This window comes from Rousettus aegyptiacus, unplaced genomic scaffold (assembly GCF_014176215.1).
Source record: "Rousettus aegyptiacus isolate mRouAeg1 unplaced genomic scaffold, mRouAeg1.p scaffold_m13_p_3, whole genome shotgun sequence".
NCBI lineage: Eukaryota > Metazoa > Chordata > Mammalia > Chiroptera > Pteropodidae > Rousettus > Rousettus aegyptiacus.
In genome coordinates this window covers 122,993,480-123,008,961 of record NW_023416306.1, presented here as the reverse complement: position 1 = coordinate 123,008,961, position 15,482 = coordinate 122,993,480, and the positions used below count along the sequence as shown (strand labels likewise).

At 37.2% G+C, this 15,482-nt stretch overlaps 1 protein-coding gene across 10 annotated transcripts in view; it reads left to right on the top strand.

The window, feature by feature from the left end:
• MYO5A (myosin VA) overlaps window positions 1–15,482 on the top strand; it is a 158,773-nt gene that overhangs the window by 133,470 nt on the left and 9,821 nt on the right. For 6 of the 10 annotated variants that reach the window (XM_036218224.1, XM_036218223.1, XM_036218231.1 and 3 more), the window contains 6 exons: window positions 1,907–1,981; window positions 2,636–2,729; window positions 7,682–7,828; window positions 9,893–10,047; window positions 11,937–12,026; window positions 13,592–13,742. In XM_036218224.1, coding sequence (XP_036074117.1) covers window positions 1,907–1,981; window positions 2,636–2,729; window positions 7,682–7,828; window positions 9,893–10,047; window positions 11,937–12,026; window positions 13,592–13,742 — 712 coding nt within the window. The remainder of the gene's footprint in view (window positions 1–1,906; window positions 1,982–2,635; window positions 2,730–7,681; window positions 7,829–9,892; window positions 10,048–11,936; window positions 12,027–13,591; window positions 13,743–15,482) is intronic. The other 4 variants (XM_036218230.1, XM_036218226.1, XM_036218229.1 and 1 more) reach the window with 1 other exon arrangement.

Here is a 15,482-nt window from a genome sequence, read left to right as displayed (position 1 = left end):
TGTAGCAGATGATCTAGGCTTAGAGTTACGGTCAGGGAAGGCCGTTGGCAGAACCAAGTGGAGGCTTTTGGTGGACATTGGATGGGAGGAGAGACAGCAGGATTCAAGTTTATACATTATTTATTCTTTTTAACAGAACTTGTGCAATGAATGAAGAGAGTATTTTTCCTTGCCAGGTTCTGAACACTGGCACACAGTCTCAAGTTTTTTCTTTTTGTTTTTCTTTCTCTCACAGAAAATATTTTCTAAAATATTTCTTTCTCAGTCACAAAATAACTTATTACAGATTTACGGACTTTTTACTTTCTTAAGTTTGATATACTTATTAAATTGAAAACTATTGAAAAGTCATAAGGTATATGTTGAAACACTATGTTGAATACCTGAAACTAAGATAATACTGTATGTCAATTCTAATTTAAAATAATTTTAAAAGTCATTGTAAAGTTGTAATTCCATAGTTCTATGTAGTCTGTGTTGTAGTGTCAGCCTAGTTTTTGAGAAAAGCTGTTTAGGACTGGTAATGATTTGTCCTTTTTCTTTTGGAGTTCAGGGTTTTAATGACCTATAAAAAAATAGTTTGGCTTTCCTCTAAAGATTTAACCATCTGAATTATCCCTCCATTGCTCCATTAGTGGTCATTTACATTACAAAGACTTTTCTAGTATCACCTATTCAACCATCTTTTATATTAAAATGTTGCTAGAGGCTCAGTTGTAGTCATAGGAGAGGTGGCAAAGGGCAATGTTTGGACTCTTTCCAAAGTAACTGAAATACCACTAATCTGTGGGGGGAAATCTTCTGATTCATGGACGATTTTTGAAATGTTCTCTTATCACTCTCAAGTACACTGTTGCTTAAATCAAACTAACAATCCTTTAATGCACTTAATGTTTAATTGATAAGTATACTAAATAATATAATAATGGTTGATCAGCATATAAATTCTCTGCTTATAAATGATTGTCTTAAAATACGAGGTGAAACCGTGAAATAAAGATGCTTCTGGGTGGCAGATTCCCAGAGTTTTTTCACTAAATTGATTAAGCATTTCCCTCACAACTTTGTCTACGGTTTTAATTTTATTGGTAATTTTTACATAGCAATACAAAATAAACTAAGTCCCCCAGTTCTAAGCTGGTAGAGTCTAGTTAATGAGTTTGTCTGAGTTTTAGGAAAACCTTTTGTAGGTCAGCTATTTTTCTGGCCTCATTGCTAATTCAGGAGAATGTATTCAAACTTAAGTACAGAGAATCATACACTTTTCCAAAATCATTATAATTTCTCAATCTTAATTGTACATTTCTTTAGCAAAAACTTGAGCAGAATACTAAAGCAGCTGCGGACCTAGGCTTAGTTCTGGAAACTACCATGCCTAACCCGCCCACCCACTTACCTACCCTACACAAGCACAGAGATGATTTTTCTTCCTCATCTTGTGAACATGCTTCACAGGCCTCCCCCCATGCTGCCTTTCCACCTTCAAACAAGAGTGCCAACATTACCATTATTCTCAGTTTAATTTTATTTGCCTTCCTCACTCTGATGCTGCTGGCATAAAAAAATAAAAAAATAAAAATACAGCAACCTGTGAGCAGGTCTGAAGAGTGAAATAACAGCTTTATGTGGGGAATGTGGACCACCTCTCTATTGCTAAATGATGGTGTCCTGGCCATAGCCTGTTTCCTCTGAGCATGTGAAAATAGATGTGTGTGCGTATATATAGATAACTGGAATCTATACTAGAAAGATCACAGGTAAATGGCAGATGACAAAATCAGAGCCTTTTGAGTATATACAATTTCATTATTTGTATCTTAAAATATTTTAAAATTGATTTTGCTGAGAGGTAGCATTCCCCTCAAAGACAGAGAAAAACAAATATCCATTGTGCCTGTTTTTTCAGTATTTTGAGGAATTTTATGCAGATGACCCTAAGAAGTATCAATCATATCGGATTTCACTTTACAAACGGATGATTGTATGTAAACTCAAGAGTGCCTTTCTGTTGTCTTCCTTGCTACTTCTAGCCATCTCTGACTGAAGAGCACACTGCTCTGCCCCTCCCCAGGAAGTCTCTTCAAAAACTTTCACGAAACCCGTTTCTCCTCACAGCTATCTTTTAGCCAGTGGTGTCACCTCTATCAGTGTCCTGCGTCCATTGTCATGTTTGATTTGTTATTAACCCTAGGCTTGCAGTGTGATGGAAGTAAAAAGTCAAAACCCCGTACCTAAGTTCGACCATCCTTAAAACTTCCCACAAAACTTTTTGTGCATTCATCAAAATGTATTTTGCCCATTTTCCCTTTACAAGAAAAGATTCTACTGGAATAGCCGTACATTTTACAAGCATTTAATTGTTTTACCCACACGGCGTCTACTGGAAAAGACTCCCCAGTGAGCCTGCTCTCCATCACGCTGTAAAGGATTTTACTGCGTTGTATATTTTAACATTTGGCTTTTATTGTAGCTGCATTTCCCACGCCTGCCAGTTTTAGCCAGGTTGTGGCTCCGCCTCCGAGCTTTTGTGTAAAACTAACAGTGCTGTTTCTGTGGTTTTGTGTCTGTTTTCCTTCTGTGCATTTTAGAAGGCCTGTTTTGATCTTTCTGTTATATTTCATATTTCAATCTTTAGGATTTGATGGAACAACTTGAAAAACAAGATAAGACTGTCCGGAAACTGAAAAAACAACTGAAAGTATTTGCCAAAAAAATTGGTGAACTAGAAGGTATTTAAACATGTTTTATGACAGTTGCTGTTCTTATTTTTTTTATTGCTACACTAGTAGACTAATAGATTTGCATTCAAATATCAGAAACAATAACAAAAATGACTTTCAGCAAACCTAGTGCCTGATGGAACTCTCCATTGCTAGGTGGGCAAAAATGTTCTTTTTATTGTAGTAATAATTTACAAAGTGTCAGAATTCATTCAGTAAACATCAATAAGTATATTCTATATGTCCTCCACTGTGCTAAGCCATAAAGAAGAAAGGCTGAGCATGGATTCTGGAGCCAAGCTTCTTGGGTTCAAATCCTGGCCTTCTTCTATTAGTCGTCTAATATTGGGCAAGTTACTGAACCTCTCTGCCACAATTTTCCCACTTGTTAAAGAAGAAAAGTAATGGCATATCTGACGCCGATATAAAGATTAAATGAGTTAATATGCGTAATGCATTTAGTATCATTCCCAACACATAATAAATGCTATATACAACTTAGTATGCTTAACTCTTACCATTAATGATACTAAGACGAGTAAGACAAAGTCTGTATCCTCAAAGAACTTCCCATAATGGAGATAAAAAAGAGAAGTAAATAAGAAAAAATGAATTATGGTTATAAAGAAGTAAGATTTTTTTTTAAAACATCTCATAATTTATATGTGATGATGATGATGGTAAAACACCTTAGGAAATAATCAAATATCAATTGTTGTTATTATATACAAATGAATCTTGTCCTGTGGGTTAGTGTGTTTGTTCCTTCAGTAAGTATTTCTCTAGGTGCCAGGGATACAGCAATGAGCAGGGCTAAAGCTAAATTCTAAGCATATTCCAATAATACTCTTATTGTTCAAGAGATTTAGAGACCTTTTTTGGAATTAGCTTCAAATCTATGCAAACTATTATAATTTTGAACGAAAATTCTACTGAGTAGTTTGGCTACCCAGCTACTCTCTCTCTGTCACCCTTCATAATTTTTGTCTGGCTCAGAGGGTAAAGGCTCCTCATCATTGGGAATGTCCACAAGAGTCTCCCATGACTCACTCTATGTGGTTTTCATTCTCTAACATGCCAGGTCTGTCGTAACTGTTCCTTCTGTTTGGTCTCTTGCTTGTCTTGGTAAAGTCCTACTCATTCTTTGAGATCAGAGTCATATGTCACATCATCAAGAGCATCCTTTCCCAATCACACAGACAGACTTTTGGCTCCACCCTCTATGTACCGTAATTTGACTCACATCTATTATGGTTTTCACTGTCATATTTTTAGGAATTTTTCCGCTTGAATTATTAACTCCCTGTATGGACTATGAGCTTCCTGAGCATGGGTACCACCTTTTATTTCCCCTTCATTTCATAGTACCTACCGTTAAAGTTTTGAACTTCCAAATCGCACACACAAGGTTTAACGTCTATTGGCAGAACTTTAAAAAACTTTATCCAGAGAGCTTTTTTGTACTTAGTTTTGCACTAATTCTATCCTGAGATGATGATTAGATAGCAGGGTGTTTGCGTGAAAGAAACCGATTTCAATGGTATTAATTTGTGAGATTATTTTTTTAAATCCCTAATTATTCTACTTGTTATTTTACGTTTTTATTCAGCTTTCTTTGTGTATATTTTTAATTGAAGAGATAGGTTAGGCTATTTCAAGATGCTAGCAGTTTTAAGCTGTGTTCAATCAGAAACCAACCTTATCTGTTGAGCTATCCTGCCAGCTATGTTCTTAAACCTCTAAGTAGCATTTGAAAGTCAATTCATAGATTAAACAAACAAGACAGACTATTTTTAAGAAAAGTTGAGTTAAATGATATACGTCTAAAGAATAAAATGAAATTCACTTATTATGGTCTGGGCATTTGCTGAGTATCCCTGCCCCTCTTCAAATTGGGAGAATAAAGGTGACAAGCTCTTCCAGTACTTTTCTCTTCCTGCCCCCTTAATCCCACATTGTATAGGAAATACTAGTAACTGTGTACAACAAAACATCTTCTTATACCTAAAAGTTGTTTTTATATATACTTTCAGTATATTATAATAAACTTAAATTCTTCTGTATTAAAATAGCAAGACTCTTGCCTCCTACATGGGCTACTCTTAATTAAGGAGACATTTTTAGAAGCCAATGAAAACTTAAAACACCAACATAATTTTTAGCAGAAATTATATAGCTAAATGGAGAGTGTTTTAAAATTTGATCTGCCTTGTGCTGTATTTTAACCTAGGAGTGGGTGTTCCATCTCATTTTTCATGAAGCCAAGGAGTTTAGACCTAAAAATATTCTAGAAATCAGTTACCTATTTAACAGAAGAAAAAAACCAAGGCCCAGAAACTGTGACTTCCAAGGTCTCAGCCAGTTAGTAGCCAAAGAAGGACTAGAACTCAGGCCTTCTGAGGACCACTGAATTCTTTCCTTTGTGCCATATTTTCCAGTCGACTCTCTACTTATTGGAGAGTCTACTTGACTGTCTCAATTAAACCTCAGATCAAGATCTTCCGAATACCAAAATGAAGAAAAATAAATTTTAAAATTTCCAGTTTCCTTTCCCTTTCCAGGATAAAAAGGTTCAGAAATACTTTTCCCTCATATGAAGAATCTAGACGGTGGAAATAGGGGTTGCTTCAAGTCTTTCTAGAAGGATTAGATGGAGCATTGGGCTAATTGGCCTCCAAGATCTCTTGCTGTCTTTGAAAACTGGGCTGGTATCCTGGCTTCTGTTTTTATAAAGTTTTTATAAAGACTTTTTATAAAGTTTTTATAAAGACTCTAATCTCTGGGGAGAAATCAAAGGCAGAAAAAAAGTTTTTAATTAAAGTATGGCAAATTTTATCTCTGACATTTTTATACAGAACCAAAAATATCTTGGGTAGAGATTTTGCAAAAAGGAAAGTGAAACTTTCTTTTAAAACTTGATATCTCTCAGTAAAAATATTCACCATATTTCATAAATTCTGAGGTGTATAATTTTAAACATTTTAACATCTCTGGAATTAGTATATGTCTTACAACTATTCCTGGATTATAGTTTAATTGGCAGTGTTCTTCCTTCCTTAGTGTTATATAAAATAATGATCTCTCACCTTAGATATGATGAAATCAGGTTTAAAGCATTCTCACATGTGGAGTCCAAATATGTACATTTATTGATAAAATCAATATGTTGAATTATTTGTTTCCAGTTTCCCCTCTTAGAATTGTTTCTGTGGTTAAAAGGGAGTAGTAACTTTGATGATAGGGATTTTCTTATTTTGCATTTTACATGCAACACATCATGTACATAAGCTGTGAAGACCACTATGGGCTGATTTCAAGTTACTGGTGGTATTGTGTTTAAACTGACTCCAGAAATAATTTATGTAAAAGTCAGTAGTTTAAATCTCCTATCTGTTGTGTAGAGGCATACATTTTACAGTTGGTCCTGTGGCTTTCAGACCGCATCATGTATGTGAAACACTAGATGCCACGGCTTTGATTTATCCATTCACAATATGATCACTCTTTAGATAGCATACTGTTGATGGGTGGTGGTGATTTCCAGCACCGATAGTCCTGATGTGTAATGTTGCAGCATGAGGTCGTGTCACCGGGCTCTCTGCCACATGAGCAAGAGCACGGGCAGGTGTTAGTTCTCTGTGATAACCTCTTCCTGTGGAACTGGCGTCCCAGAACTAACCTCAGAATAACACAGGAATTGCTCCAGAGTGACAAGAGAAGAAGCACTACTGACACCTTGTGGAGTCAGCAACATTAAACTTTCTAGAAAGTGCATCTGATCTGCTCTATGTTTGTTTGACAGCAGTCTCTGAACTCAAACTTAGTCAACATCTAAATAGATTTCTCAACTGCTCCCCACTTCTTGTAGATAAAAGAGATTTTTAAAAACCTGGTTTCTAGCATATGTCTCCACGAATACCACCGTAACTGTAACTCATGTGTTCCCTTACCTTCTCTTGGATTTCCCATTCAATTCCCAATTTTTAGATGAAATTGGAAATTTTTTAAATCTTTAGCATCATTCTCCAGCGGCTGCTTTGACAGTAGTGACCATTTTTAACTTCTAAAAGCGTTGTTAACCAGTGGTTTGTACTTTAATGGTTGCAACCTCATGGTAGAACTTTTAGTACTTGAACAAAAACAAAAAAAAAACTGAATAATATTTAGGAACCCACATTAAATAGAGATCGTTTTATCTGCTCCTCATGGTTTCTTTGGGAATAAGGGGTGGCTGGAAAAAGTTAGATTTTTGCCTTAGGAAGCCTCTGTGAAAAATAATACATTTCACATCAACTAGTGTGAAGAAACACTCCTACCAGCTATCTTGCTGTGGTTTGAACTGATTGCAATGGTTTATTTAAAGTCAATGTTCTTTTCCTTTTCTTTTCCTTGTTATTTATTTTGTTTATTTGACATTCGCTTTCTCTACACATACTGTAAATGTAAATTGTATGACAGCAGGGTCCCATTAGAATGTTTTTCTTTATGACTAGATTCATTGAACTAAAGGCGGGGGAGGGGAGAAGGGTCTTCTACACTCTTGCTGCCTCTTTGTAGAATACTGTTTTTCCCTTCTGTGATTTAAAGTCTAAATATCGTTAACCATTTATGATTGGTAACAATTCGTTAACCAGAAAGTTAAACCACTTAACTTTGGGAACATTTAATCTTATTACAGACTATTATTTTAAAAATGCTTTTGAATCAAATAAGGTTCTCTGATGTTGATAGTAACCAAGCACTAATAGCTGTCAGAGTAACCTTACAATATAATTTTGCCATCTATCCAATGTTAGCAGAAAAAAAATATTTAAAGAAGACACAAATATGGCACGGCAGTGAAGTGGCAAATATGGCATGTTTCTCTTGTTATAGAATTTATTTAAAATTATGGGAACATAGAACCTTCTCATTTTTTCTACCTGGAAAACATATTCTTCTCCTTTTTGTTTCTCCCAAAGTGGGCCAGATGGAAAACATATCCCCAGGACAGATCATTGATGAACCCATTCGCCCAGTCAACATTCCCAGGAAAGAAAAGGATTTCCAAGGAATGCTGGAATACAAGAAGGAGGATGAGCAGAAACTTGTTAAGAACCTGATTCTGGGCAAGTGTTTTCCGCATGGGGTGAAAGGTCTTTCTGGTACATGTGTCAGTGGTAGGAAAGACTAGTCACTAATTTTTGAAGTATTCAGTACCAGTTTCTTTAGTCATCATTGCATACTATGCATTATACTGCTGCAGAAGCATCCTGACCACATCATCCGTTTCCAGTATTAACTGCAGGGACGGTTGCCCAGGACCTACCTATAAGGATCCCGTGAGGCCAGGCCTTCTCAGCTCTGGCTACACATTAGAATAACCTCAAAAGCTTTTGAAAAGTTTTGGTGTGTAATTGGTGCCCACTGCAGACAAATTACATCAAAATCTCTAGAGGAAAGAGCCTGGCCATGTCTAGAATTTGTTTACATCTTTCAGGGGATTCTGAAGTGTAGCCTCAGTTGACCACCGCTGCTCTGGGCCATTTAAGTTCCTGAATTTCTATTTTCCTAACTTCCCTAGAAAGTATTAACTAAATATGTCAAGTAATAGGGAAAAAGCAAAAAAAATAAGGAAATGATTCCAGCAATGGCAGGAGAGGACCAGACAAATGAAATGGGCATGGAAGAAGCATTTCAGAGCAGCTTAAGGCCTTTAAGATTGGGTATGAGTCCTCTGGCTCTGCAAGAAGACTTTTTTAGGGGAGGGTTGGAAATGATTAGGGAGTGTACACAGCCTGAAAGTTGTGAACTTAGAAAGCTGAAAATCCCTCCTTTCAGCCTTTGCATAGCATTCCTCCCCCAGGTGCCAGAGTGACAGCAATGTGATTGGCAGTTATACCTGATTTAATGTTTCCAAGGGTTCTTGGCATTAAACTATATATAGGTACAGAGGCACTTAATTTTCAACAACGTGATCTTTATTTAGCAAAAATGTTAAGGTGCCACTGGTTTTTAAGCAAATTTTAAGCAAAGCTTCATCGTTCGGTGAGGATTTAGTGCTCTTCTGCCATGTACCAAGGATTTTCTAGGTACTGGGTGACAAAGTCAAGTCCCTTTTCTCATAGAACTTACATTCCAATGGGAGGGGAAACATATATATGTTTATATATATGTTTATGTATAGAGGTAAAAAGGATAAAGAGTAAAGGCAAGTGTACTAGTTCATATAAAGTAATTAGGAAAGGCCTTTTCGATGTGATTTTTGGACAGACACCAAGGAAGTAAGGAAGCAAGTCATGCTGATATCTGAGGAAAGAACATTCCAGGCAGAAAATAGTACATAGGCTCTGGGGTGGGAGCATGCCTGGCATGTTTAACCAATAGCAAGGAGACCCATTTTACTGGAGCACAGTGACCTGGGAAAGGGGAACAGGGTCAGAGCACACAGGCCATGGTGAGGATTTCACATTTTGTAAATGAATGAGGTAAAAGCTCCTTGGAAGATTTTCAGAACAAGAGTGACATGGTCTGACGTACATTTTCTTATAGAATTACTCTGGCTGTTATGTGCAAATGTACTACTTGAGAGCAAGGGATGAATGAGGGAGACCAGTTTAGAAGTTGTCACTACAGTCTGGGAGAAGATGATGGGCACCTACAGTAGGGCACCTAGTAGAAAAGTAGTTGGATTCTGGATGTGTTTTGTAGGTAGAGCCAACAGAATTTGCTGATGGATTAAATGTATAGTGTGAGAAAAAGGAGTCAGAGAGGATGACAAGGTTTATAACCTGAGAAACTAGAAGACTGGAACTCATTTTCTGAGATGGGGGCAATTCCTGGAAGAGCAGGTACCATTGAGAATCAAGAGTTTGGTTTAGATGGACTCAGTCTGACATGCCTTGCAGAGATGTCAAGGAGGCAGTTGATACATAAGACTGGAGTTCAAGGGAAAAGTCTTCTTCTCAAGAAGGTAGAAATTGGGGAGTTGTCACCGTATAGACAACTAAGATTCACATGTCCCGACCCTCAAGAACTTCTCTTAATGAGCCATTAAAATATGCTTTTTTTATGACCTATTTACCCTGAATGATTCAACTCTTACGTGAGAACTGTGCTTTTATTATCTCACAAAGTATTTCTCATGAATATTTTCAATGTTATATAAGATTCTTTTCTTTTTCTTTTTTCAGAACTGAAGCCACGTGGTGTAGCAGTCAATTTGATTCCAGGGTTACCGGCATATATCCTATTTATGTGTGTCCGACATGCTGACTACCTGAATGATGATCAGAAAGTAAGGTCGTTGCTAACATCAACGATCAACAGCATCAAAAAAGTGTTAAAGGTCAGTTCATGTTCAACAAAATTTTCATCATGAATATTATTTATGATGGAGTCTGCACAGAGGTACTTTTCCTCCCTTGACATTGAGCTAAGTTACCAATTATGAACACTTTCCAGTGTTAACTGCTACCTTCCATTGTAGGAAGCATTCTTTCTTGCAAATTGTCTGCATGCCTTCTTTTAAAACAGGGCTCAGGTTGAACTGTAATCAAAATTAATTTGATATAATTGCATTTAATTGTGGAGTAAATTGTTTCTTCATGGCTAGGAATAGTCTGCTTTAGGTCTTATTTAGAACTAAATTTAAAATATATAATGGAGTACAGATATATAGGGAATAAAATGCTATAGTTAAATAGGTATTAAATAAGTTCAATAATATTTGGTTCATTCGTATCAAAAGATGTTTGATAAAACATTAAAGTTTTTCCTCCAACTTTTTTTCCCATTTTTCTGCAACTCACTCATAATTTTCCTTGTTACCTAAAACGCCTGATTCCATGTGATAAGTGAGACACAGATGCTAATCAGAGAGGAAAGACTTGGAAAAAGCAGCAAAATTATATAAAAGAGTAGGAAGTCCTACATAACTCAGTAATCACTGAGTCATGTTGCATAATCCTCCTGACTCTCTAGAAAAACAATGAATATCATTCTTAGTTTTAACGCAAGTGTTTCTGTAAGGAGCTAAGAGAATGTGCTCCAAATACTTTGTTTTCTGATTATCTAACTTAAGGAGAACTTTAAAGAAGGAGGTAAGTAGATAGTTAACATGCCCAGTGGACTCTCTCAATCCAAGGTATCTTTCATGAACTATTTCTTTAAGTTGTAAAATATACGTAACAAATAATTTATGCTATTTAACCATTTTTCAGGGGACAGTTCTGTGGCATTAAGTACATTCATATTGTTATGCAACCATCACCACCATCTTTCCCCAGAACTTTTTCATATTCCCCATGAAACTCTGTACCCATTAAACATACCCACCCCCCAAGCCTCTGGTTATGAACTTAACATTTAAAAATTAATGACTGTCTTCCAAACGTAACTCATTTAATTGATGCTATATTGTGCTTAGACAGACTACAAGCTTTAAGACTTAAGTCAACTCTTACAAAGACCACGAAACTAAATCATAAAGTTTTCTCCCTCTTATCTTAATGGCAAGAAGACATTTATCTAATTTAACTAATTATTGTACCAAATTGTTTAAAGATTAAAAAAGAGTGGGTGCTAGAAAGTAAACATCCTTTTGATACCTTTTAAAAGTGATGTACACGAGTCTCACATCCCTGTTTTGAATTGAAGTGTATTTGTCTTGCATCCCTGTTTTGATTTAGCCATGGGTTTTTTGACATGTGCCCCAGTCCTGATGAAGAGCCAGGGAGCTTTCTCTGTCTATACTGCTCTGCACAGGACTTCCTCCATCCCATTTCCAATTCACTGCTCAGAAATTGTATCTTATCATTGACAAGATTTTTAACCTAATCGGGGTTTCAGTACTTCACATTTTTTGTGATTTCCTTTTGTGCTTTTAGTCCTTTGATTCCCTTTAGTCACCTGAGGAAAGTGAGTTTTTGTAAGCTGTGGCTTGGTGAATTTTTTCCTGCTTAAAGGGGCTGCTAAGCAAACATCAACTGAATAACTGGGAATCCTTTTCTAATGGCAGGAAAATCAATGCCAAGCAAAGTAACAAACAGCCAATGAACCCAGTGGTAGAAATTCTCCAGCAATGATGTAAGACTTTACAACTGCAATGTGATTTATTTTTATAATTGTTTATAATGGTAACTAAAAGAAATGGGCCTTCTGGTATCTGTTCAGTTATTTTCAGGTTGTTATTTCTCCAAGGAAAAAGCAAATTTAGCCTTAATTCTCTTTTTTCAGAAAAGAGGTGATGATTTTGAAACTGTCTCCTTCTGGCTCTCTAACACATGCCGATTTTTGCACTGTTTGAAACAGTACAGTGGAGAAGAGGTGAGAAAACCTTGATTACAAAATCAGCAGGTTATACTTTCTCTGACCTTTTTAAGGAAATTTTTTAAAGCACAAAATGTTTAACCATTTGTTAATTTAGAAACCTGAATTCGGAGGCAGCATGGGAGTTCATAGCTTTGAAGTTCATTATTTACAGAACAGTGACTTTGGGGAATAACATAGTTTCTTCCCTCTGAGAGTTTGTACTATGAAAAAAAATGTAGTAGAAATAAAATAAGCATTGGTCAGTGAATAGTTGCAACAATGAAACTTTTTGTCTATATGTGGAAGTGGACTTTACAAGGACCAACATAGAAATATTGAGCTGTTTTTTTAATTGATCAATTTCAGCTTACTTAATACATTGAAAGTGATAAGTTATGTCTCTTTAGATTTGTCCAGAAATGTTTTGCCCTTGTTTGTAATGATGTGTTCATCAGTTGTTTGACAGACTTCATATTTCAAAACTGTAATATATTAATAATTACTATTTATTAAAGGCTGCTTAGTATATATCAGATAGTACTTACTGTACAGTATGTTATTAATTCTTACAACATTTCTGTAAGGTAAGAATTATAACTCGGTTTTACAGATGAGGAAACTGAAGCTCAGTGAAGTTCATCAGTTTGCCCCACTCCTCTTAGCCAGAAGGAACAGAACTGGGATTCTGGGTCCACCCGCCCTTGAAAACCTGTGCCCCTAACCACCACCCTTCATGTCTCCCTAATCCTCTGCTAGGAGAGTAGGCAGGGAAGTTGAGCAGTAGCATTTTCTGAGCACCCAGACAGAGGCCAGGGGCAGAGGACTGTCCCGGTAGATGACAGGAAATACAAATATGAGTAAGATATGGTCCCTAAGAAAGTGGGACTGACAGACCAGAGCCCGCCAGAGGGGCCATTGACTGTCCTGTCATTCCCCACTTGTTTTCTAATTCCATGTTGTTAAGTATGTTGTAGGGAGGCAGATGCTTGACTGTGGGCAGAATCCATCAAGTAGCCTGTTGCTTCGGTCAGGTAATGTCTGACAGAAGTACCTTGATGTACAGTTGGCTTTCTGTTTTAACAGATGCCACCAAAGATGCCATTCTGAGATCAGACTGAAAATCATGTATGGATCCCATGAAAGGGAAATTTTTTATTTATCTACCAGTGTCTGTAGAAATCGGTCTGTTTCTAAAAAGATTATGTACACCTTTTGGGTTTGCTGTTTGTAAATAGGACTATATTTAATGAATTAAAGTTTAAGAGGTTAGTACTTAAGATAATTTAGTGTTTTATAAGTGAAAACATTCATTAATTTCTTTTAAATTAAGTTCCCTTGTCTTGGTTCATTGACACTGCTCTTGGAAAGGCTTAAATGCTAGATATTCTTCAAAAACTAGTAAGAAGTAGAATTTTTAAGATGGAAACAAACACATACAGCATTGAGAATGATTATCCTGGATGGATGAAAACTTTTCAGAGAGAGAAAAAAAGGAGGAGGATGCTGACCAAATGAGACAGTTAAACAGGTAGGAGACATTTCACTTCATGTGTGTCATTACCTCTGCACTGTGGCTGCAGGGCTTCATGAAACACAACACGTCTCGCCAGAATGAACACTGCCTCACCAATTTTGACCTGGCTGAGTACCGGCAGGTGCTGAGCGACTTGGCCATTCAGATCTACCAGCAGCTCGTGCGAGTGTTAGAGAACATCCTTCAGCCAATGATCGGTAAGGCCAGAGAAGTGCTGACATCAAGGTCTGTCTATCGCACGCGCCCACCAGTGGTAGATGACCACCAGTGGTACATGCTTCAGGGCATGTATTCATTCAGAGAACAATAAGTAGTAAGACTCAGCCCTAAAATTAGCCAAGGAATCTCAGAACAGGGGATGTTAGCCATGACTAACTCAGATACATCAGAATCACTGCTTCCACATGATCATAACAGCAATATCTAGTTTCCCTCCCCAATGTGGAATGCTTCTCTCTTAAGATTGGTTATGCGTCATACCCAGCAATGGACCTCATTCCTTGTCTGGTTTTCAAAAACACTTTAAACTTTGGCCTAGGACATTACTGCACTACTCTATCTAAAAATAAGGAGGCTAGCGAGGGTTTGCAGTTTGCTTAATAGGCTACAATAAAAGGATTGGGAGAGTCCCATGGCAACACAATAGGTCTCAGACACCCTATGCTAAGTTTTACATCTCATGACCCCTCTAGAATTGTTAAAGGTAATTTGGTTTAAAGCAGCAGTTTCTTATTGGATGAGCCACTGCAGGGTGTGTGTGTGTGTATGAGTGTTTCTACTTACGTATATTCAGCTAAATGTGTGTTTCATGTACCTATCTTTATAAGTGTGCATTCATTCTGGATATTTATGTATTGCTATTTATATTCCTTCGGAATACGTAGCATGTATGAAATAGGAATTAGGAGGCATATACAAATTACAGGCTGCTAATTTTGAGTGCTTTGAATTAAAACAATTTTTAAGTTACCAAACTCTGTTATCTTCAGACACATTATCAGCAGCCTCTGAAGGCTACTACTTCCAGCTACCCTTTCTTGACCAACTCATGTGTTTTCCACATCTCTACAACTTCATTTCCCTTCTCTGGGCTCACAGTAGTCCATTTCCTATCATAAGCCCACAATTAAACTAGAAACAAGCTGAGGAAACCATGTGGGACGGCAGTGATTTTTTCAGTTGTCCCCCAAAAGGTCATAAATTTAAAGCAACCTAGGTCAGCTAAAATACAAGAGATGACAGATGCAAAGAAGGTCAGCTTCAGCCAACCCTTTTTTCTACTTTCGTCTGTTTTTATTGGCTAAACAAGAAGGTTACCTTCAACATATCCCACTTTAACCCACTACCCCCATCTCCCAGTGATTTAACAGCAACAAATGTTTGACTCAGTGTGAGGTTCTGCGGAGTCTGTGTTTAGTGCTAGAAGATATAAAAATGAATCGGGCTTGGCCCATGCTCTCTAGGGGCTCCCAGTCCAGGAGTGGTCATCCCAAAACTATCCTAGAGGAGACACAAGCCACATGCTGTGAGAGCCCAAGAGAGGGCAGCAGTGCTCCAGATGAGAAGACAGTCCTGGAAGGCAGAGGCTAACCCCGGGTCTCCCTGCCATTGTGGAAAGCTCAGGGCAAGGAAAAGCCCCTTCTCCTGCCCTGCACAACTGTCTCCTCCCAAAACTTCTCCAAGACCACTGCCCAGTTTCCTGCCTTTCTTGCTACTTGATTTGTCTGTCTCTGGGGCTTGGATAGTACGGAGAATGTTTATCTTCTCCCTAACTGCTGCGTATCTCTCAGAAACCCTCCTAAGGAGCCACACACTTGTGCTGTTACAAGACTGCTGCTTCATATTTTAGAAAATATATCATTGAGAGTTCTTAATTTCATGGTATATTTTTGCACTTAAGAATTAATTCTTCATTACAGTTGAAAATCCAGAAGCCT